Source organism: Heteronotia binoei, chromosome 2 (assembly GCF_032191835.1).
Source record: "Heteronotia binoei isolate CCM8104 ecotype False Entrance Well chromosome 2, APGP_CSIRO_Hbin_v1, whole genome shotgun sequence".
Taxonomy (NCBI): Eukaryota; Metazoa; Chordata; class Lepidosauria; order Squamata; family Gekkonidae; genus Heteronotia; species Heteronotia binoei.
In genome coordinates, this window is record NC_083224.1 from 150,731,408 (window position 1) to 150,756,547 (window position 25,140).

Here is a 25,140-nt window from a genome sequence, read left to right on the forward strand (position 1 = left end):
AACAGAGCTGGAACTACAAATGCTATTAACATAATAACATAATAATGTGGTGTGCCCCAGGGGGCGGTTCTCTCCCCGATGTTATTTAACATCTATATGCGGCCTCTTGCCCAGATTGCCCGAAGGTATGGGCTGGGATGTCACCAGTATGCTGATGACACCCAGCTCTATCTACTGATGGATGGCCGGCCTGTCTGCGCCCCAGAAAAGCTTGACCAGGCATTACGGGCCGTGGCTGAGTGGCTCAGACTGAGTGAGCTCAAGGTTGGACTACTGCAATGCCCTCTACATGGGGCTGCCCTTGTTTCGGACCCGGAAACTGCAGCTGGTGCAGAATGCCGCAGCCCGGCTGCTATTGGGTCTCCCAAAGTGGGGACACATCCGGCCGGGTCTCCAGACTCTGCACTGGCTTCCAGTGATATACCGAGTCTGGTACAAGGTGCTGGTTATTACCTTTAAAGCCCTATATGGCCTGGGACCTGCCTACCTGAAGGACCGTCTTTCCCCACATGTTCCCCAGAGAGCACTGAGGTCAGGAACACAAAATCTCCTCACTATCCCCGGGCCAAAAGAAGCCCGTCTGAAAGCCACCAGAGAAAGGGCTTTCTCCGTTATGGCCCCCGTATGGTGGAATCAGCTTCCGGAAGAGGTGAGGGCCCTGCGGGACTTGGCGCAGTTCCGCAGGGCCTGTAAGACGACCCTCTTCCGGCTAGCCTATACCTAGCTATGATGACAACTGATGTAACTGGCCAGCCATCTGTTTACAGGAAATTGAAATATTCTGTTTTAAAGTTTTAACTGTTTAAATATTTAATTATTTTATACTTAATATTGTTTAAATTTTATGTTTGATTAAATTGTTGGAAGCCGCCCTGAGCCATTCGTGGGAAGGGCGGGATATAAATCTCAAATAAATAAAAAATAAAATAAAAAATATCTGTTTTATTGTCAATGACACTGTTCAGACAAATCTGTCACCCACATGATCATTATTTGCTCAATGGGATGTTTTGGAGGTCATTCATTCATAAGTTGCCATGAGTTGGAAGCAACTGGACGGCACTTAAAAATCTCATCTCTTGAATGACAAACATGAGTACTGCTCACTAAAAGTGAACTATCCAGATAAAATCAAACACTGAAGTCCTTATGTCTACACCATGTAACACTTATATTCTTGTCCTTTCAATGAGTCTTGTGTATACATTTAGTTTTATCTAGAGTGTTCAGAGAATTTAAATGTTCCACTTAGGCTGTGGTCAGACTACAGGTGTAGCATATTTTGGCCACGCCTCTAATTTGATCCTTATTTCTTCTGCTGGAGAATTTTGTCTAAACATCCAACCTTAATCCACTGTTCCACACACTCACCCTGCGGTTTACCATTCAGATTACTGCTGTATGGTAACCATGAAGTGGACAGTTGGACAGCATCTTTTTTTTTGTCTTTCATGCATGTGCATAGTCTCAGTCTCCTGTCTCGGCTTGACTTCGCGAACAAAGATTTAAGAAAGGTGCAGTAGTCCACGTCTGCTGCAGGCTCGCTGGTGGCTGACAAGACCAATGCGGGACAGGCAGGTCCGGCCACAGTGGCTGCAGGGAAAAGTCTGATTTGGGGTTGGTGCTGTAGCAGTACGATTCTTCCTCGATCTCCTTTTGTCCTCAAGACCCCCGGTAGTTGGAGCAGTCTGACTTTTCCCCTTTGTTCTTATGTAGAGTAATGATAATTGCATCGCGAAAGTCCCGTGGTAGTTTGCCTTGTTCCCAGCAGGTGACAAGTACTTTGTGAAGTGTGCTATGTAGTACTATGCCCCCATGCTTCCAGATCTCTGGTGGGATTCCATCAACTCCCGCTGCCTTGCCACTTTTCAGTTGCTTGATGGCTTTAACAGTCTCTTCTAGGGTGGGGATCTCATCCAACTCTGTTTTCACTGGTTGAAGTGGGGTTAGGTGGATTGCTGAATCTTGAACTACGCGATTGGCACTGAAGAGAACCTGAAAATACTCCAACCACCGGTTCAGTATGGATGCCTTGTCTGTGAGGAGCACTTGGCTGTCTGCACTACGCAAGGGACTCTGAGCCTGATATGATGGACCATATACTGCCTTCAGGGCTTCATAGAACCCTCTTAAATCACCAGTGTCTGCACACAGCTGGGTTCTCTCTGCAAGCTTGGTCCACCACTCGTTCTGAATGTCTCGAAGCTTGCGCTGGAGGTTGCTACATACAGCGCGAAAGGTTGCTTTTTTCCAGGGACAGGAAGGCTGAGCAAGATGTGCTTGGTAGGCAGATCTCTTTTCTGCCAGTAATTCTTGGATCTCTTGATTGTTCTCGTCAAACCAGTCCTTGTTCTTCCTTGTGGAGAACCCGAGAATTTCTTCAGAGGTCAACAGGATGGTAGTTTTTAGGTGTTCACAGAGTGCTTCTGGAGAAGGATCTATGAGGCAACTGGGGTCCTCACTTCTTGTCTGGAGTTTTGCCTGGAAGGCAGCTTTAACTTCGGCTGACTGAAGGCTGCCAACCTGAAACTTCCTCCGGGGGATACCGCCTCTCCTGGGTGTAGATTTAAAGTGAAGACGGAGATTGCAGCGTACAAGACGATGATCCGTATGACATTCTGCACTGGGCATTACTCGGGTGTGTAAGACATCTCGAAGGTCTCTCTGGCGCACCAGAATGTAGTCAATAAGTTGCCAATGCTTGGACCGTGGGTGCATCCAGGTTGTCTTCAGACTGTTCTTCTGCTGGAAGATAGTGTTGGTAATGGTGAGCTGATGCTCCATGCAGAATTCTAGCAGGAGGTGCCCGTTATCATTGCAGTTGCCAATGCCATGTTTGCCAAGTACTTCTTTCCAGGCTTCCGAGTCTTTACCTACTCTGGCATTAAAGTCGCCAAGGATGATCACCTTGTCCTCTGTAGGGGTCTTCCGTACGAGGTTGCGTAGAACTTCTTTTCTGCAGGATCTGCTTGAAGGGTTGGAGCATACACACTGAAGAGTGTTGCATGCTGCTTGTTTTGAAGTGGGAGGCGCACAGACATGATGCGATCTGAGTGACCTGTTGGCAGGGATGACAATGGTGTCTACATCCGCTATCGCACCGATGGCAGCCTGTTCAACCTGAGGTGACTAAAGGCCCACTCCAAGACAATGGAAAAACTTATGCGAGAGCTACTGTTTGCTGATGATGCTGCACTTGTCTCCCACTCGGTATCAGCTCTGCAGCATATGACGTCCTGCTTTGCAGAGGCTGCCAAGCTATTTGGCCTAGAAGTTAGTCTGAAGAAGACAGAAGTTCTCCACCAGCCTGCACCCCAGGAAGATTATCACCCTCCTTGCATCACTGTGGGTGAATCAGTTTTGAAGACAGTCCAGCAGTTCAGCATGTGCATAAGCATATAGCTGAAGCACCAGCTCCTTTTTGACAGCTCCACAATCCCTCCACCAAGTGCTGCGATCACTGGTTCCTATACAACTGTACTACCCTGCCAAAAATCATTCTCTTTCCTGCCTGATGTTATTCCCTCTCCTACTCATTTCATAGGGAAGTTTTCCCTTTTTCTCCCCCATAGAGCATTTCTGCCAGAGAAATATTATGAAGTGTCCTGGAGCAAAGTTCCAAGGCCTGAATCCCAGTCACCAATATAGAAGCCTAAATAGGACTATTTCCAGTGCTGTTCCCCCCCCCACAAGAAATAGAAGGGTCATTTTTCTTGAATTCATCCCTCTAAAACAACCCTCCCACACACCGGTGGGCTACCAAACACAACAAAATATTGCAGCAAAGAAGCGTGCAAGTGATGATTCAAAACCCTTGTGCAAAGATCTAATGATGCCACATCACTGCTTCCAAAAAGGGGGGTGAAAATGGAAGGGAAGATTTAGACTTCCCATACAGCTTGAGACTGCAATGGAGAGATCAGATATCCGGCAATGCGGAGTAAAACCCGCTGTCATCCTTAAACCTCAGACTCTCTCCAGTGTCAGAAAACACACAACCAGGGAGGAGTGACAATGGGAGGCTGATGACTGCAGGACAGGATGGGACCAGTGTTCCCTCTAAGCTGAGTTACTGTGAACTAACTCACACTTTTTAAGCCTCTGGTTCACACATTTTTGTCTTAGCTCAGGAAAAATGGCCTCAGAGGAAACTAATTTATGCAGCAGCTCATAACTTTAAAGCCGGTAGCTCATGAAGTAGAATTTTTACTCACAAGACCCTATAGCTTAGAGAAAACTTTGGATGGGATGATGCTGTCTGATCATGCATTTTAAACCTGCAGGTTAACAGCAATGACATCAGTTCAAACAGCTCATCTGACTGCAATCTTATTTAACCAAAGACAGTATCTTCAATAAAAGTTTTGTAAACTGGCACTTCAGTATCCAGAATGCTGGGTTAACTGGCCCTGCCCAGAGGGTAAGCTCCTCCCTCAGCCACCACACCACTGCATCTTTAGGGGCATGCCCAAGACACTCTTGCCTCTCCAGCCAGCCAGCTTCCCCTTCATAAGAAATGCAGACCTTTATAATCAAAAGGCTGGGAACCAGAGACATATTTCTCAGAGATAAATAAAGAGTGAAATTGTTTACATATTTCAAAATAGCACAGTAGGCGAGGAAAATATGTAGAAAAAAACATCCTTCACAGCACAGAATGAATGTCAAGGGTCTTGGAAAAACTGACCTGCTAACTTCATGAGAAAAGCCCCATGGCAGAGATCCAAGGGCTAAAGGTCTCTGCTTGAGGAGAATAATTGCTACTTTGTGCCGCAGCTGAATTCAGTCCTCCCTTAGAGGACTCACTATTAAAAATGAGTTTAATGAAAAGAGGAGTGCCACAGCAACAGAAGCTTCTTTTAATAAGAAGCAAAAAAAAAAAGCTTGTCAGGCATGGCATTCAAGCTTCTCGGCTTAACTCCTACTTTCAGTTTGTCTAGTCACAATCAGCGTTGCATACAGAACTTGTACCAGGTACCTAAGAGTGTAGCAAGACTATACTAAACTACAGAGTAATGCGGTATAGATCTCAGAAGCTGGAGCATATGAGAGCTACAGCACACTCTTCAGATGCAGGTAGCCTGCTTGAAGCAGTAAAAGACAACAGGATGTGCTCAGAAGTACTATCTTTCAAACTATAATGCAATTGTCTATGTCTAACACATCTACACAACATCCAGCTAATAGCATAGACTTCTTAATGTCAGTTTTTGTAAAGTCACCATGATCTGGTAACAGTAAGAGAACATCCAGTATGTTCTGTATTTCTGCAAATTCACAGAGGGTTTCACAGGAGGCTCCAGCAGCCTATATTTTCAACAAAATAAGGAAGTCTCTGAGTCATAATTTGGATTCCCATTATTACTGTGGCAAAAGTTACCACCCTACTGAGCATCCTACTCAATCTCATAACACTATTTCTTTCACAACATACTGTACCAGATGCTCGTGACAAAACCTTAAACAAATACAGCTTTTAGAACATAAATTTGGTATTTTCCAAAATACTGTATGTATAATTCACTGTTGCAGAGTGGGTTACGATCGCTCCTTGACAGTTAAGCCCAGCTATTGCTTCACAGATTTACAGTAAGGGGAAACTCACAGCTCTGGGTCCTGTATTATCTATCCCCCTAACAATGACACTCAGAGACATTTCAAGTTCTTTGTTCCTGGATAAAGAATATGATACTGGCTTATCTTTGGGTCACCACTTCTGTCAGACATATTTATATTCAGTTACAGTAAAAGACAGATTATTTTAAGTAGAATATAAAACCATATTAAAGTGAACACAATACATGAAAATAAAAGGCTGGATCCAATGACTCCCTACCCCTGTATAAGAAACCAGACTTTTACCTACAACTGAAGTATTCCGAGCACGGTATTCTATAGCAACATCAAATTAAAAACAAAATTACAAAATTAAACATGCATAAGTCTACACAGCACTTATTACTTTTATGACAGACTGAGGAAATGAGCAATGAAAATACATTTGGCAATATAAACTAGGCTTCAATTAGAATTAACTACCTCAACCCACAAAGGAGATCTGAGTGATCTACACTGCAATGTTCATCTGGTCTCCCCTTCACTTGATGGAGGTGCCTGATGTGGCTGGAGTCCTGTCGCTTCATCTGGGGTCACCAGTTTCATATAACAAAGTGCAACTAGAATTAAATGGGAATCTATGGCTGGGATTCAGAGAGCTACTTAGGTGCACCAAAATATTGCCTGATGCAATTTTTGACTTGTTCTTTAAACAAAACACTCTTGTCATTTCACATGGTTTTTGAAAACCCTTTCTATTACCAAACAGGTTTACTCTAAGAAAACCAGGGCTATTGTTTGATAAATACAAATTCAACGCTTCTTAGGTGTGCAGAACTATCTGAGCATTCTTTATATCTTATGCTAACTTTTCTGTCTCCACACTTTTATTTGCAAGATCTTACTGGACTGGATACAACAATCTGTCAGTGGAAGGCACTGACAGCTGCACACCTCTCCAGCTTTTGTATTCCCTCCAGCAACTGAAGCAGTAGCCCTGCAGGCTAGTAGCCTGCAATGTAAAAGGAGATGAAATAGCCTTTCCTGCCTCTTTTCAGTGGCGATCCACCAGTGGAAAAGCAGCTGATTTTGCCTCCCTACCCCTTCTCATTGCAGTCCACCAACCCACATGGTTGCTACTCCACATAGGTCCCCCTATTCCAAGAATTAATGTCCTTGTTGTCGGAAATTATGTCAGGGAAATAGGGAAACCTTTGACCCTTGTGCAAGCAGATTACTGGATCCAACCCATTATTCGTCTGAATTCTTGTAATAATGTAGAACATAAAAAATAACAAAAAAGCATGTAATCAGATGTAATCAGAATCAGATTTAATTGGGTATTCTTAAAACTAAAAAAACTACGATGGTACAATATCTTTGGTACGCACAACATTATTGCCAAATGGAGCCCAAAACCCTGTCAACACAAGAAAGTTTTGCTGAGCTGCTACTGAAGACACAGATTTTTTTCATACAACTAAATTATTACAGTTGCCATTAAGTTAATTTTGTTGAATTTTAGTGCTTGACAGGGATCTCAAACAGGCCAGAATATTGGCTTATTGCTAACTTGCCAGAGCCACAGAATGCCAACTGCCTCCAAGACCACAATATTATTGAGTTGATATTGAATAGAAAAAACAGACATTTCTTAGAGATTTCCTCAGAAATCCATGTGTTGTGGGAAAGGTGCTTGCCAGCTGGCGGGAAATGAACCCAAGACATGCAAAAGTAGAATTTTACTGCTACTGTAAAAGAATCCATTACAGCATCATAGATGGCTTTCAAATGACCCTTTAGAGCTCTGCCACAATGTTCTTTAGGGAAGCAGAAACAGTCTATGTAAAAATGTATTCTTGTGACAGAAAACACATTTCGATCTGACAAAAGGAGCTTTGATTCTCAAAAGCTTATACCTTGGAAATCTTGTTTGCCTTTAAGGTGCTCCTGGACTCAAATTTTGCTTTTCTACTGAAGGCCAACAAGGATTTCCACCTAAAACACTTCTACCCTTTAGATGTAATCAGAATCAGATTTAATTGGGCTTTCTTAAAACTAAAAAAACTACGATGGTACAATATCTTTGGTATGCATAACATTATTGCCAAATGGAGCCCAAAACTTAAATGTAGTCTTCACACACAGATATATGTCACCATTCTAGAAAGATTTCTAATAACAGAGACCAGGTGGTCCATATTGAGGTGCTCTTCTCTCTATGCTGAGTAATAACAAATAACAACAACAATGATGATGATGAAATACCATTATATGCAGTGCTTTGGTGTGTTATATGTGCTTCATATACATTATAGATGTACAGAAAATCTGTAATTTGACCTAGCATGACATTTTAAATTATACAGTAAATTAAACATGTTTTTTCTAAGTTAAAAAAGCAGCAGGAAGCGGCGGTTTTCAGATGAGAAGTAGAAGAAGAGACTGGATTTATACTCCATCTTTCACTACTCAAAGGAGTCTCAGAGCAGTTTACAATCTCCTTCCCTTCCCCTTCCCAACACAGACACCCTGTGAGGTATGTGGGGCTGAGAGAGTTCTTTCAAGAATGGTGACTGACCCAAGGTCACTCCTAGATAAGAGTCCATGCACTTAACCACTACACCAAATTGGCTCTCACTTTTTATACCAGAAATAGGGAAGTCATGCATTTCAGTGTACTGTTGGAAGAAAGAGAGGATGTGTGTGTTAACCCTTTCACCTGCTGTTTTCCTGTTGCAACTCTTCCTCTGGATACTTGCCCCCCAAGGTGTTTGAGATGTATGTCTGCAAGAGTGAACATGAATATCAAACTGAAGAAGAAAAGCAGACCCTTGAAGTTATGTTCTCTAGCAAAGAAGCCACTGCAATTTAATTACAAATGGTTTCATGAGACATGTATTTACCTTGTTCTCTCAATATCACTAACACAGCAAAATAAGGCTTGGATTTCCACCCCCATTAGAAGGGGAAGGAAGGCGCCTCTTAGACAGATGCCCTTTCTTAGAAGAGCTATCTTTTTCTTCCAACAGTAGACTGAAATGCATGGTTTACCATCTCTAGTATAAAATGTGGTTAGCATCTCCTTCCAATGTCTGCCCCCTTGCACATTATGCGGAATCAGAGTATCACTGCATAGTCACAGATTTTTACTAGCATTACTTTTGTGCAAAGAGTATATCCAGTATTTTAAAATTTGGCTTCACATGGAAGCACTCACTTATATATCAGTAATGTCCATACTGGCAGTGGATGCCTAGGATAAATAATGCCTGAAAAGGGCAATCCAATTAAACCCCCTCTCACAACAGGATGCAAGACTACATTCCACTGAAAGAAACAAGTTTTGTTTCTAAATAAATTTATAATTGGTGTTCCAGTAACCAGAATATCCCCAGGTCAGAATAGGCTCAAGTGTCTTATAGCAAAACTACATTTGATGTTGATGGAACTTGAATTTGATTTGATTTATTCCTTAAATGAATTTCCATTTGAGTTCATATAGTTTCTGATGGACCCAGGATAAAATGCTTTAATCTTTTCCTAATGAAATCAGCGGAATTTTAAATGCTTAATTTTGGTTATAACAAGTTCATTATTTGTTTTAAAATTGTTTTTTAATATGGCCATTTGAAAAGAAAAATTTCTAGCACTTCAATAAGGATGATCTTGCCTTCTTTATTTAATTAATTAATTTATTTTATTTTTATCCCACCCTCCCCACCGAAGGCAGGCTCAGGGCGGCTCACAGGTTAGGGACAAAAATGACCAAACAAGATAAAAACATCGATAATACATAAAACATAAAAACAATAGTAAAATATCAGTTAAAAACAATATAACAATAGATACTAGTACAATGATTCATTATGCAATTAAATTTCGATGATAGCAGTATGACTGGACCCCAAATCGCCATAGCGTGGTAGGAAGTCCAGAATGATGTTAGGTTCCGGTTCATGGGCCTAGTCCCTTGCTGTAAGTTGTCCTTATGGAAAAGCAAGGTAGAAGAGTGCCGTTTTATGGGCCCTGCAGAACTGTGGGAGCTCTCGCAGGGCCCTAACGTCCTCCGGCAACTCATTCCACCAGCTAGGTACAACCACGGAAAAGGCCCTGGCTCTAGTTGACTGAAGTCTAACTTCCCTGACCCTGACCATATAGGGCTTTAAAGGTTAAAACCAGCACCTTGTAGCAAATCCAGTACATTATTGGTAGCCAGTGCAGCGCTTTCAGCACAGGCTGAATGTGTTCCCGTAAAGGAACTCCCATTAACAGCCTGGCGGCAGCATTCTACACTAACTAAAGACGCTGGATTTGGGACAAGGGCAGCCCCATGTAGAGGGCATTACAGTAATCCAGCCTCGAGGTGACCGTAGCATGGATCACAGTTGCCAAGTTGTCACATTCAAGAAAGGGGACCAACTGCCTCACCATCCGTAGATGGTAGAAAGCTGACTTGGCAGTGGCAGCTACTTGGACCTCCATTGTTAGAGAGGGATTTAAGAGCACCCCTAGGCTTTTAACTTTGGACACCAGCATGATCTGCGCTCTGTCAAGGGTCAGTAAGCAGACCTCTGGTCCCGGACTGCGACAGCTTAGATACCAGACCTCCGTCTTCATCGGATTTAATTTCAGTCTACTCAGCTGGAGCCACCCTGCCACAGCTTGTAAAACCATGGACAAACCATCTGGGCACCCATCAACAGATAGAGCTGGGTGTCATCTGCATACTGGTGACAACCCATCTCATACTTCTGAGCAACCCGGGAAGGGGGCACATGACGATGTTGAATAACATCAGGGAAAGAACCGCTCCCTACGGCACACCACACATGAGTCGGGCTAGTTCGTCCCCAACCGCCACCCTCTGTCCCCAATCCTGGAGAAAGAAGGAAAGCCACTGCAAGGCCACTTTTGATTGGCACAGTTCAGAGTTAGCAACAGTCTTGAAATCATTACCCATAAGCATACTTTTCAAGAATGTTCTTTCAGGAATCTCCTTTTTCATCATTAATTTCCCACCCAAAATATCAAGCAACTGTCTATCTCTATACATACATAGCTTCAGATGATATAATATACCTGATTTAAACATCTCAGTCCTCTTTCTAGGCACCAGAAACAGAAAGAACAGCATCTGAACATGCACTTTGCACATGCATTTTCCTGAAATAAAGAAGTAATAATTAGTTACCACAGTCAGAAAAATACATATACAGCTATAGTATTAAATTCAGGTGTTGTGACAAATGCTCAACTCAGATAAAACCAGAGGCTCTCCCTGAAGGACCAGGTTCATAGCTTCTAGGTGGTATCTAGACCTACATTTGGAAGCTCAGATTCCCTCCACGCCATGTCCTGTCTTTTAGCAGCTTCAGTCAGTATACCAGTTGTGACCATTCCTTGAAAAGAAAGATCTGCCCAAAGTAATCCAAAGAATCATAGAAACCAACTCTTTGAGTCTATGATTCTGTGATTCTAGTGTAGAAAATCAGTTTTGAGTCTATGATTCTGTGATTCTAGTGTAGAAAATCAGTTTCGGGATAGGGCTGAACCAGGATTAAAGGTCTAGTGCAGAACCAGCCTCATGAGTCAGTTAATGTGATGCACTCCACACAGAGCTGTTTATAAAGACTTACAAAAGCATCAAATGGTATAGAAAATGTAGCTGCCAGCTTATTATCAGTTAAGGAGATTGTACCATCTCTGTACTGAAATACCTTCACTGACTGCTCATTTGTTTTCGGGCACAATTCAGAGCTTTGGTTCTAACCTTTAAAACTCCAAGCATCCTAGGAACATAGTATTGGAGGAGGCAGTCTTTCAGGTACAAAGATATTCTTGTCAATTTGGAGGGGGGGAGGGGCAAAAATGCAATGGTAACCAGCAATTGGGCTTTTCTATGCTGATGCCCAATTCATGGAATGCTCTCCCCCTAGAAGTTCACCTGGGATGATGCCATACACACCATGGCTATGTAACATTCATATTGAAGGCAAATGAGAAAAAAAACAAGAATAGGCAAACATTTATGAAAACATCACTGAAAAATTCTCAACTGTGGGAATCACTTTTCAACATTCCTGAAATTTGTCTTGAAATACAGTGATTAATTTTGGTTCAGCCCTCCTCTAAACTAGTATGCTAGTATGCTGAATTTATTCAGACTCTAGTGGAAAAGAAATAATGCTGTGAATGTTAGACTCCATGTCTGAGCTTGACACAAGCTCCTTTATCTTCTTTTTAAAAATACAGCTGATATTTTTGTCTTCAAGTTCCAGGGGGGAGGGCTGCCCCATAGAAAGATTTTACAGCTGCCAGATTTGTAGCCCATTATACAGTACATAAAGTAGCGTGAACTGAGTGCAACATTATCTTTAATACCCTTGAAATATTTTTATTAGAAAGTGTCATCAGAGAATGAATGCAGTATAAGATTTCCTGCTGTGTCAGGAACTTTCTTCTCAGGCTTTATCCTGTAATTCAGGGCCATGGAGAGAAGAAGAGTAAAAGAGGCCTTGGAAATCTTATCCACAAAATAAAATCACCAGAATTTTATTAGTAAATAGTAAAAAAAATAGTGAAAAAAGATTGGTTTGATCCAAAAGCTGCAGCATTATTCTGTGAGCTTCCTATGTTGATCAAATTGTGCAATACAACAGGCTTTCTGGGAAGTCTTGTAATTAACCAGTGATCTCCAATGTAATGTAATACATGATTATAACATTTTGTGCACACCATAAAATCCACAGCCATTTAAGAGCATTTATTTTGCTTCCTTCCAAAATTGAAAATAAAACATACCTTCTATAAAGACATCTTATATCTACAATATGCACCAGAGATGTGGAAGCCACAAAATATTTTAACCAAACATTCAAAACCTTAAGGATAACTCTGTACAAATAAACATGCTTGAAATCAGGAATCAAAAGCTAAACACAAGCCCTGAAGAAAACACTGTGGCATGTGCTTTTCCTTGACCAAGTTGCTGAAAGCAGACCTCAGCTTCTCTTTGCACTAAATTGGACTGCTTTGTAAACCACTCAGAACGTTTGCCTTCTGCAGTATGTGGTAGCTCCAAAGCTTTCACTAGCTCACCACATAAAGAAATCTGAATTTACTCATTACAAGCATGGATCTCATTAACTGCTGGGCCTGTATGCTCCTTTTCTCTACCCCCCATTCCAGTCATCTCTGTGGCCTGCTGAAAATAGGTGCTGGAGTCTTCTACTAACTCCAGTCAGTTATGACATCTGAATATAGGCACCTGACAAATTGAAGTTTCTGTCTTCCCCAGGACCTAGGATTCTTAACATGGATGGAACCAGGGCCTCTGTCAAAAGAACATTAATATTATTTAATGGCTATCAATGTTTCCTTAATGGGAGAAAAAAACTGGAAATGATCCCCCAACAGTTTTGCATTCCTGAAGGAAAAACTCATCACACTTTAAAGATGATGCCTCCTCTTTAGCTGAGTACAGGAAGAGGATACATATGAAGAAAGAGAAAATTAGTCATTTGAAACAAATGGAGAGAAAAACAGACAAGAAAAGCTATGTGCTGACTGAAAATGAAGCACTGTGGAACCTAGGATCTCTTTCCCTGGCTGTCTGATGTGGAAAATTTGATGTCTTGTAGGATGCCTCTTTGACTCCACTTACAATGAACTTTGTATATGTCTGTGAATAAGTCAAATATTACAAAGACCAGCGTAAGTCTTCAGTATTATTTAACCAGAGGAAAACATATCTGAACCTGGAGTGCTTATCAGTGGGTTGTTTGTAACAATGAAGACCTAATAATACTTTAGCTTTTCCCCAGGTCTACACAATCATACATATTTTTAGATTCCGTTATGGGAAATAAATTCCCAACTTCATGATCAGAATGCAAGTAGGGACCTCAGCCTCTCTCTTTTGGTCCGATTTTTTAAAACCTGAAATTGTCCCAGAGAAGCCACTATTTGTCTAATTGAAGGAACCTAGCTATACCCCATGAATTGAGTGCCCAACAAGGTAAATAGTGCTCCCTTGGAGCTTTTACAGGTCAGGAAAACTACTGGGACCCTTTTCACATCCAAGGTCCTGATCTGAACTCAAACTGTGCTGCCTGGAAATTAGGTACCCAGTATGGTCACAACACATGTCTGATTGCACAAGCCTGGAGATGATTAAGGGAAAAACATAATCTATAGTTAGAAGCCCCAAAAACTTCTCATGTGCTAGGGTGCCAAGTCCAATTCAAGAAATATCTGAGGACTTTGAGAGTGGAGCCAGGAGACTTTGGGGGTGGAGCCAGGAGACACTGGGGGCGGAGCCAGGAGCAAGGGTGTGACAAGCATAATTGAACGCCAAGGGAGTTCTGGCCATCACATTTAAAGGGACAGCACACCTTTTTAAATGCCTTCCTTCCTCAGGAAAACATGAAGGATAGGGGCACCTTCTTTTGGGGCTCATAGAATTGGACCCCCTGGTCCAATCGTTTTGAAACATGGGGAGTATTTTGGAGAGGGGCACTAGATGCTACACTGAAAATTTGGTGCCTCTACCTCAAAAAACAGCCCCTCCAGAGCCCCCGATACCTCCAGATCAATTCCCCATTATACCCTATAAGAATTGATCTCCACATAGGGAATAATGAAGTGCCCAGCAGACATTTCCCTCCCCCCCCCCACCCCATTTCTGGGGACTCTGAAGCAAGGGATTGGCATCTCTACTCACGAGTTGCTGCCAACTTCTTCAAAGGAACACAGACACACCATCCCAAGAGGAAGCCTTTCCAATCGGAGACTGAAGCCTCCGGAGGTGGAAAGTCACATGATGGCTTTGGGGGCAGGGCTTTCTGCCCCCCCCCCCACGGGCCAGCTGACTGGGGGCAGGAAGGAGCCTGGGAAAGTGGAAAAAACCCCGCTGGGACCTGGGGATTGGCAAGCCTATGTGCTCCATTGCAATCTCATTAAATCAATGGATCCTTCATAATGTGCCAGCCATGGTCCAAACAGCAAATGTGCGCAAACAGATATGCTGCATAAAACTCCCTCTCTAATTATATGTGTCAATGTCTTACATCTGTGCTGACTTCCAGGGATATGCTTATGCCATCAAAGACAAAGGAATGGTTTGAAAGATATTATAAAAAGATGGTTTTGATGGCGTTTTCTGTCTTTGTTACCTATTGTGAACCTTTGAGACAAGATAGTCTATAAAGACCTAAATAAATAAATAGGAGGAACTGACTAGAGACTACATCGCGGTGGCCAAACCTGCTTAATGTAAGAGCCACCTAGAATAAACTCCAGATGTTTAAGAGCCGCAAGATGTGAACATCTGATGTTTGAGAGCTGCAAGACATAAACAACATAGGTAGGTAGGAAGGAAGGGAGATGGGGGAGGGAAAGAAAGCAACTTTAAATGTATTCTTAAATGCATTCTGGCTAGCTTGGCTTGGAGAAACGATTTAAAGGGATAAACAGCTTCTCCACGCTGGCTGATGGGGCAATGGGGGCTTCAAGAGCCATATAATATGTGTGAACATAAGAGAAGCCATGCTGTATCAGGCCAATGGCCCATCCAGTCCAACACTCTGTGTCACACAAAAACCCAGGTGCCATCAGGAGGTCCATCTGTGGGGCCAGGATACTAGAAGCCCTCACACTGTTGCCCCTCCCAAGCACCAAGAATACAGAGCATCACTTGCCCAAGACAGAGAGTTCCAACAATATGCTGTATTGAACAAGCCACATGTGCCTACTGAGCTACAGTTTGGTCACCCCTGGACTACATTCTTACCTCTTGCTGAGATATTACTGTCTTGCATTCGTTCCTTAATTGCTATACTGTGGTGTAACAAAAACAAATGTACATGCCTACCTTTTCTTTCAGGATGTTATAAACAGACAATAGAATAATCCTTGGGATTCTCACTATTGTGATTAAAAAGGAACCTTTCACAACTGTTCCCAGATGATAACAAAAAAGAATTGATATGGAAGATAAGACCGGATGACTTGGTGGTTTACTCTTATTTCTAGAATGAAAAATAAAACATGTATAATTACATAGAAAATAAAACACAAGAACAGCATAGCTCTTCAGCCTTTCTTGAAACCCTACTAGGGCCTGACATTACTCCACATCTATTAACTTCAGAATGAAACTGAACGAAGTCCATTATGTACATTACTGGGCCGATATAAATCTCTATTATCACTGCCATGCACTCACCTCAATCTAAAAGTTCCATTGTGCATGCTGGAGCATTGCTAAACATACGGCATTCTAAAAAAACTATGGACTTTTCTATATGTAAAGGTATACAATAGGAGTTCCTCTTTTAACACATGTAGGGGACTCCCCAAATTAAATAGATGTGGATACTGTCCACTCTGGAGAGATGCAGATACTGTCCACACACTCTGACCAAGCAATTTCTAATTGGTACAGAAGAACTTCTGTACACACAAACCTGGTCTTTCCAGTGAAGGCCATGCATATACCACAGAACACAAAGGACTCTAGATAAGAATGAAAGATCACAAAAACATAATGGGAAAAGGTGCTCCAGCTTTTCAAATACACAATACCAAGGTTTTTTTAATCCCACATTAATTAATTATTCTTGAATTTACCACTTTTTTGGTAAATTCTAATTTTATTTTTCATAAGACACAAGGAGGAGTGTGATTTCCACTGATCTCTCCTCCCATAGGAGATTTGCCTCAAGCTATTCCTGGGGAGTCCCCACAAGCGGCTGAGGGCAATTTACTCGCAGGAGTTGCTGAATGTAATCATCTGCTGTATTTTCAACCAACTTCTTCAGACTAACAGGAAAACAAAAGGAAAGCAGCCTAGGTGGTGGAGTTTTCCTCCATTCCATAATTAGGTTCTAGTTAACTCCATTTTACTATACGCACAACTTCTGAAACCAATGCAAAATAAACAGAGGGGCTGTAGTGAGTTCTTTTCCTTTCTCACATGGTTCACACACTCACTGGGAAGACCCACATGGCTCTGCTTGCTCACTCTGCCCATGCAGCTTTCCTCCAGCTGAGTTTTGAAGGCACACACAGAGTCCAAAACACAAGCAATTTACAAGGTTCTTTTAAGCCTGCTGAGGTTTAAAGACATATCATGGCTGTTGGAGAGGGGCCTGGGGACTGGCAAGCCTATTACAGTTTCCCTTAGGACTGTCAGCTCCAATTTGGGAAATTCCTGGAGATTACAGGAGTGGAGCCTTGGGAGGGCAAGTTTTGGGGAAGGGGAAGCCAGGTGTAATGTCATTGAGTCCATCCACCAAAGCAGTCATTTTCTCCAGTGGAACTGATATCTGTCATCTGGAGAGCAGTTTTAATTCCAGGTGATCTCCAGCCCATATCTGGAGGCTAGCAACTGCTAACTAACTAACCACACTGGATTTCACCACACTGGATTTCATACGTTGGCTGCTGCTGTACTGCAGCAGGCAGCCAGGCCTACTTGAATCATGCAAGTCAGGTAGCATCAAGTCACTTAGAGGTTGTTTTCAGGACTAGAGTTACGAAACTCTAGGTGAGACCTGGAGATCCCAGAATCACAACTCAAGATGACAGAGATCTGTCCCCCCAGGAGAAAAAGACTCCGTTGGAGATTCTACAGTATTATACTGAGCTGAGGCCTCCTCCCTCCCCAAACTCTGCCCTCCTCAGATTCCACCACAAAATCTCCAGGAATTTCCCAACCTGGAGCTGATAACCTAGACCTGGCCCCAATCAGACCTCTTTCAAAGGCCAAAAATGGGCCTGGAAAGGCCTGCCTTTTTACTCACACAAACCCAGAACAGAATATTGAAGTCTCCTAGCAACAGCCACCGAGGGAATTAGTTGATTAAAGCTACTTTTGTCATTTTCAGGTTTTTTAAACCCCACAATGTATTTTTTAATCACGTTTTTCTGAAAACTTGGGGCCTTTTTCAGGTGTATAGAAAGGTCTGTCTTGCCTGTTCACAGCTCCAGTCACTGGATTTAAGTATTCAAAGATTTGGCCAACTTGGCTATTCATATATAGATTATTTGCATTCAAGTTCCACACATTTCCGTCTACACCCTATTTCAATATGGAATTAAATGAGACATTAAATTGTTTACTTTTCATAAGTAAACCTTCAAGCATTCTCTGGCTCAGCTTTTTAAAAATGGGCGCCACTAAGCAAGAGACTAACAGCAGCAAGGAGAATAAAAATCTGAGGTCCTGCAAGTATGTTTTTATTAAATCTTCACGTAAGAAGGAACTTATATTAGTGTAGTACAGCCATTCCGTAGTAATAGCTATAAAGCTTTATTTATACATGCATATACCACACTATTTTCAATAGGAAATACCAGGAAAATGGTATGCATTCATTTCGGTTTTTCTGACTAGGGGAACAGTTAAGGGATAAATGCCGTATTTCTATGTAAAACAAGGTTTGACATACTTTCCTAAAGATATCACTCTTACATGTAAAAAAAAAAAGATTTGTATCTAAGTTTGAATTAAGGTTAATCAAAATGTGTTTTCATAAATGCTTCCATGTGAAACTTTTTGTCAAACTTGGACAAAACAGGATTGCAGAATGTCAAAAACAAAAGCATTTTACCAAGCAGGGGATACATGGATGTGGCAAGGAGTAACCCTTTATTAACCATCCACTTATTACTGATGGAAAGAGCAGTGCTTTCTTCTTGTACCAGGTGAGCTGATGTATTCATTAAAGAAGAAATCTAAGTTCTGAAGTATTTTTGGGTAAGTCCCCAACAAACTTTTCTGGGGACCACTTCCTTGGGTAGCTATGAAGATTCAGGAAACAGAAGGGCAATCCAGAAACCCCTTTAAAACATAATCATGTAACTTTTATGGCATTGCTTTAGAAAAGAAGATTATATTGTGCTTTCAGGACTTATCCTAATTCAAATTTTAGTGTAACTTTGGAGACTGAGTTGGCCTGGAACACATCTTAAGTAAGCTTCCTTGCACCATCAGATGGCTATTTTATGAGGAGAGATTTAGCCTGCTCCTACAGGCCAGCTGGAAGCAGATCGATTGAAAACCAGAGTAAGTTCAATAAAAAAGAATGTATCCCTGCTGTTGTTGTACTCACAGTTACAACAGGAGCTTTCTAAGGAGAATTCTTGCATGCTGAGGTGCCATCATCTATCTAGCTTGGGCCTGTTAATTTTTTGGATATAAAAACTTGACTAATCTGTACTCACAACATTTACTGGGGATTTGCTTACATATTTTTCTTTAAAACTCAAATACATGAGAATGGTTATAATCCTGAGATGACTTCTATAAAAGTCAGGCACAAAATAATAACTTTTCAAGATAAAGTTACAAGAACTTTTCTTAAAGTCAGGTTTCAAGATACAGGACCCTGATTTTTACAAGTCATGCAGGCCCAACTATTCAATTAACCACTGTTTCTTTTATTAGAATATTAAAGCCTCTAAAGAATGCATTTTCATCTGAAATGAAAGAAAGCAAAGTACAGTTTCAGGATTGCTTTTTTTCCAGGTCAAACAGATGTCCCCTGCAAAGCTATCCCAGCTGAAACAACTCCCCCCGCCTCCCCACTTTTAATTCCACTTATGGAGAAGCTTCAGAGTGCCTAATGGATTGTTTTGTGAAGTGAGGAAGCAGGTTTGCTGAGGTAAAGGCTCTTCTATTTCCTGTAACTGCTTAGTAGCTGAAAGGAAAGGCTCTGTGTGAAGTACAGTAAACAAAACTCTTGCAACATGCCAGTGCCCCAAAGCATGGGAATAACATTCTTTCTTGCCCTTTTTTATATTCAATGCATTACTTCACAAATTTGGTTTAATCATTTCTCTGTTCCAAAAAAAGCAAATGCTAGAAAAAGGATCAATGCCACAGGAATACATTGTAAGTCAAAATGCCCTCAAAAGAGGTTGGGGAATTGACAGGTGGGCACCTTTGGTTTAAAAATGATCTAGAATCTATGTATACAGGATTCCACTTCCAGGAATTATTGTTTAAATTTACCAAGGACACTAATTAAGTAAAACAAGCATGACTTTATTACAGAAAAATATAGAATACACATACAAGGTAATGAATACATACAACACACATACAGTCCTAATAAAAATAGAGAGAAATGCATAGAGGTAACATAAGGATGGACAAACAGGGTGATAATTACCGATCGCAGTCTTCAAGGAAGGCCCTAATGGCAACAAACGAGGACTAGTGGGAAGGGACCCTCAACTGATCAGGAATCGGGGATGTATCTAAACAGCAGGAATGGGGTACTGCTGGATGCACACCTGTGGGGAGCTGGGTCACAGGCTATAAGGACTACCTTGAGCCCTTAGGGGATGGGAGGTAAAGGGGCGGATGATAGGTGGTCAGCTGGTACATGACCTCAGAAAAAGGGGAGGCTCCGCAATGGCCATAAGGGCTGGACTTATGCGGTAGCCAATAGCCAGTTTATTGGGGGCACCTGATTGGATGCCCGTACCTAACCAATGAGCAGACTTGGCCTTTGTTACCTGATTGGACCTCCAGGTAACAATGGGCCAAAAGGGGAGGCTCCGGGATGACCATTAAGGGAAAGAATGGGAGAAATTATTGGGGTGGAGGTGATTAAAACTATCAAACTTATCTAAAAAGGTGACAATAGATGGCCAAATTGCTACCTAAGGTAACACCCAATCTATACAAAGAAACTTGGCTCTGGGTGAAGATGTTCTTCCTCTTCTTCATTCCTCTACTGGCACCAGCCTTTGTCTTGGGTTCCGTTGGACAAAGGCTTAGGCAGTCTGACAGGATCCACGCCTAAGATAAGCTTGATGGCCTTATGCATAGGTGACCTTATGCATCTGTTGAGTACGTGAGCCTCCCGCTTTGCTGTAATGGAGTCTGGCACTGCGGGAAGATAGCTGCAGGTGATGTTAGCCTTCCCATATGGATTCTATGGTCAAGGCTGGAAACCGCTTGCCTGGACAGTTCCTGGCGGCGCAACTTCTTCTGCTGCAACAACCGAGATGGTGATCGCACGGAGCGACTGGAAACCCATCTGTTCTCCTGATTAGCACTCTTCCAGAGACACGGAGTGCTGCTGCAATGTTGTGGCTGTTAGTACTCACTTAAGTCCCTTACAGTCTGGTAGACAAAACCCATGTTCTCCTGGCAGATGTGTGTGAGTTGAGTCTCCAGGCACCCTGGCAACCAAACGGGTGACTACAATGTTCTGAAATTAGGGGTCTTTTTCTCACAACATGCTTCCCTTTGCAATATAAACATTTCTCACGTAGCATTGCCAAAAGCAGGTGACATGAATAGAATATGACATGGAGTACAAAAAACGGGTCGTCTATCAACTGTAACCTAGGGGAACTAGATCTGAGATGTACAAAGGAATGCAGAAAACATAATGCTATCTTAGAAGCTTCTCCTCCCTCCTCTTCCAGCAGAAATAGATGGGCGATGGGGAAAGATCACATGCTTGTCAGCGTGGGAGAGTTTTGGTGGGGTCAGCTCTAAAGTCACCAGCTGCTGGTAAGCAGTAAATCAGCCCCATCAGGATCAGACTGGATGGGTGAATACACACATCCCTACAGCATCAAATAAGATAAGGACTATGTCTGTTAGTGCTGCCTTATACCACCAGACTAAGTGAATTCATGCCAAGATGTATGCAAAATACAGACGGTACTATATTAAAAAAATAAAAATGCTCTGTAATTAAGTACTAAACATATATAGTTATATCCCATCTCTCCCTGCCACAAGCTCCTGGTCTGAACTGCTTAACACACTGTTGCTACCATATTAAGTATTAGTAGGTGTTGGCAAACTCTGTCATGCCTTATTCAGGTATACTCTTGCTGACTTAATGCTTTAGGAATTAGTGTGTTTTAGTCAAATAAAATATTTGTGATTGGGAGGCGCATTCAGTTCTTGGGATGCCTCCATGAAATAAAACTACAAATGGACAGCACTTTCCTGTCATGCAGATCTGGGTATCATATCATTCCCTCAGAAGCAAAACTTTATCAGGCTTACTGGGAAACCTAATTGTTTGTAGTATCAGTAAGAGAAACCACATACAACGTAAACTGCTCTGTTCTATATAATTTGTTCTATACATGCCAGTGGAGCCACTCTAGTGAATTTCTAGCCACTTTCTAAGTGAATGCCTTCAGATATGTTAGTTGTTAGATCTCACACATTCTACATTCTTAACACAGAGATTCCTAACGCGCTGCATAAGCTCTGTAGCAATAATACCCATTCTAATTAGTTTAGAGAACAGGGAGCTTAATGAGGAACCACAGAGGAACGGTAGCAAAAAAAATCTAAAATGGAACTCCTGCTATAATCACTGTTAGCAACAAATACAAAACATGAAAACATGTCTTTAGGGCCAAAATACACAATACACCTGACATATGATGGGTCATGGGACTCACAGTCAGACATACACTGGGGGGAGCTCACCAAAAGAAGCACTAATTTGCTTAGCATTACAAGGAAGTGCTGCAGGGAGGAGGAAGCGGCTTCCAGCCTGAAACCTTTTCCACTGGCTAAAGCAGCATGAGAGGGAAACCAGGAGTTCCTTCTCCCCCATCACAGCTCTCCCTTGCAGCACTAAGAATGCTTCTTCAGGTGAATTTCCCTGATGTATGTCTGACTGTGAGTCCAGTCACAGGCCCATGACCCAACACGTGTTGGACATATTGTTTTGTTATGCTGTTAGAGAGCAGAAAGTGCATGGTGATTTTCTTAAGGGAATAAATGTGAATGAGAGCTACTGTGAATACAAACATATCCAAGAACTTCCTAAAAACCTCTAACATTCTTTCTAAAACTCTCAAATTTCACAGCATCAGTTTTTCTCACAATTGAGAATGCCAGTAATATCAACCTTCCCTAATCTATGTTTCCATGGACCACTGATTTCAAATAACAGAAAACATTCTCCATGTGGGAACACTCAAACTCCCAAGAACCAACACTAAACACAAAAAGGCCTCTTCCCTTTAATAACTCAAGACCCCTATAGGCCAAGGTGGCTGCAATTGGTCAGAAGCAACTTAGAAAGTATAGGATTCTCACTTGAAAACCTCTTGGCGCAGAGCTATGCCAAAGCAAAAAGTATTATCAAACAAAGAATCTGCGATATAGAGAGACAAAGGGATCTAGAACAGGCCCCCTCTTTTTTAGCAGCTACTGAGACCAAATATGTTATGAGGACGGCCAAGTACTTTTTTTATTTGGAGGTACCAGCCCACAGAAGAGCCTTTACGTTGGCTCGATGCGCAGCCATGCCCTCAAAGGTGCTAGAAGGGAAATATAGAAAAGTCCCGTATGAAGACCGACGCTGTCCTTGTGCTATGGGAGAGGTGGAGTCGATGACTCATATGTTTTTTCGATGCCCTTTCCACCAGGTACAGAGGGATAGGTTTGTTTCCCCGTTTGTAGTTAAACCAATGGCAGACGCGGACAAGGCATGTTTGGAGAAACTTTTGGTAGATGCAAGTCCAACTATCTCTAGACAGATAGCCAAATTTTGCCATTATCTTGTGAAGTTCCATACTAAGAAACAAGAAACTGCATGTCTTGTATGATCTCTTGGAATTTTAGTTTATAAATGTTTTTTATACTCTGATTTAAAGGATTTATATAAATTGGAACTGACTTGAATTTTAAAATTGGTTCAATTATATTTTAGTTATCTTGGATTGTATAGGTGGGGAAATGTTTATGTATTTTATTGTATTTTATGTTTTTTTAGGAGGGTATTTTATACTATCTTAGGTATTTTAGGAGGGTTTTATATGATGTGTTATAGTTTTTATATTGGTCTATGACTGTAATAAAGTTCATTCATTCATTCAACCAACACTATACCTAGTGAAACTGACAAGGAACATAATCCAGTAAATTTGCCCCAAGCACAGCTTGCATGGGCCAGATGGGTCTTTGTGGTATACAAAACTGCTTCTACATGTTAAAGCAAGAAAAATATATGGAGAAATTGAAATCAATCCAGACAACTAAAAATATATCTCATTACAAGAAGATGAGCAGTATGTACCACACAGCAAATGGATGTTCACAGTTCTGACTGGCTTAGTGACAATAATTTCCTAATGACATGAAAAAAATTCTTAAATCATACCAGCTTTTCTACTCCATCTTGCCAAAGTCTCCTGATCACCATAGCCCCCGTCCCATGTGGATTTTGTTTTCATGGGTGCCACCTTTCAGTGATCAAATAAGGACCTTCCTCCCCTTTTGCTAGTGAAAAAAGCTGGTATTTTTTCTACAAAGACTGCAAGAGCCATTGTGCATCAGATCAATTGTCCATCTACTCCAGCAACTTATTTCATACAATGGCCAGCTATGTGTCCAAAAAGTCCTACAAAAAGGGCACTGAGACCAAAACTTCCCCTGATATTGCCTCCCGAGTCCCAGTACTGGTATTTACAGGATTGCTGCCTCTGAACACAGATTTTCCGCTTAGTTATTGTGACTAACAGCCATTGATAGGCCCTTCCTCCATATATTTGTCTAATTCCCTTTTAAAGCCAACTAAACCAGTGGCCATCACCACATCCCACAGCAGCAAATGTAACAAGCTATTCAGAGTGAAATAGTAAAAAGTCCAGGAGCACCGTTAAGATTAACAAATTTTATTGTAGCATAAACTTTGGAGAAACACAGCTCTCTTCATCAAATGCATGAAGAGAGCTGCATTTCTTGAAAGCTTGTGCTACAATGAAATTTGTTAATCTTAAAGGTGTTACTGGACTCTTTACTATTTTGCAGCAACAGACTAACACGGCTAACTCCTCTGGATTCTGAGTGAAGACATGAGAATGATAGCACTGTTCAGGTTTTACAGTAACATGTACAACAAACTTTTTAACTTAGTAAACATGTACAACAAACTTTTTAACATAGAGCTACAAAATATAGAAAGCTGGCTAACAATTGCTTTTAAAAGGTATGGGTAAGTGGAAAATCAGTTCAACTATTGTTGGCAGTATATGATTTTTTTTCTTGTATTACACAATTTGTTCCTGTCTAAAATTAAATAAATATTGCTTCTATTAGTTTCACTGGTGCCAGAGGCACTAACATTTTGGTGAAGATTTAGCATTCCTAGGACCAAGAAAAATAACCATTTTAAGAACATAAGAGAAGCCATGTTGGATCAGGCCAATGGCCCATCCAGTCCAACACTCTGTGTCACACATTGGCCAATATATGTGTGTGTGCATATATACATATACAAATATATATATATATACATACACACACATATATGTGTGTCTGTGTGTGTATATATATATATATATATATATATATATATATATATATATATATATATATATATTGTGGCTAATAGCCACTGATGGACCTCTGCTCCATATTTTTATCCAATCCCCTCTTAAAGCTGGCTATGCTTGTAGCTGCCACCACCTCCTGTGGCAGTGAATTCCACATGTTAATCACCCTTTGGGTGAAGAAATACTTCCTTTTATCCATTTTAACCTGACTGCTCAGCAATTTCATTGAATGTCTATGAGTTCTTG

The 25,140-nt window shown here is 41.5% G+C and overlaps 1 protein-coding gene across 1 annotated transcript in view; it reads right to left on the reverse strand.

Moving 5' to 3' along the window:
• Positions 1 to 25,140, reverse strand: part of SLC44A3 (solute carrier family 44 member 3) — a 76,790-nt gene that overhangs the window by 9,717 nt on the left and 41,933 nt on the right. The window contains exons 11-12 of the mRNA XM_060232228.1: positions 15,431 to 15,587; positions 10,639 to 10,722 (exon numbers count right to left, since the gene is read on the reverse strand). Coding sequence (XP_060088211.1) covers positions 10,639 to 10,722; positions 15,431 to 15,587 — 241 coding nt within the window. The remainder of the gene's footprint in view (positions 1 to 10,638; positions 10,723 to 15,430; positions 15,588 to 25,140) is intronic.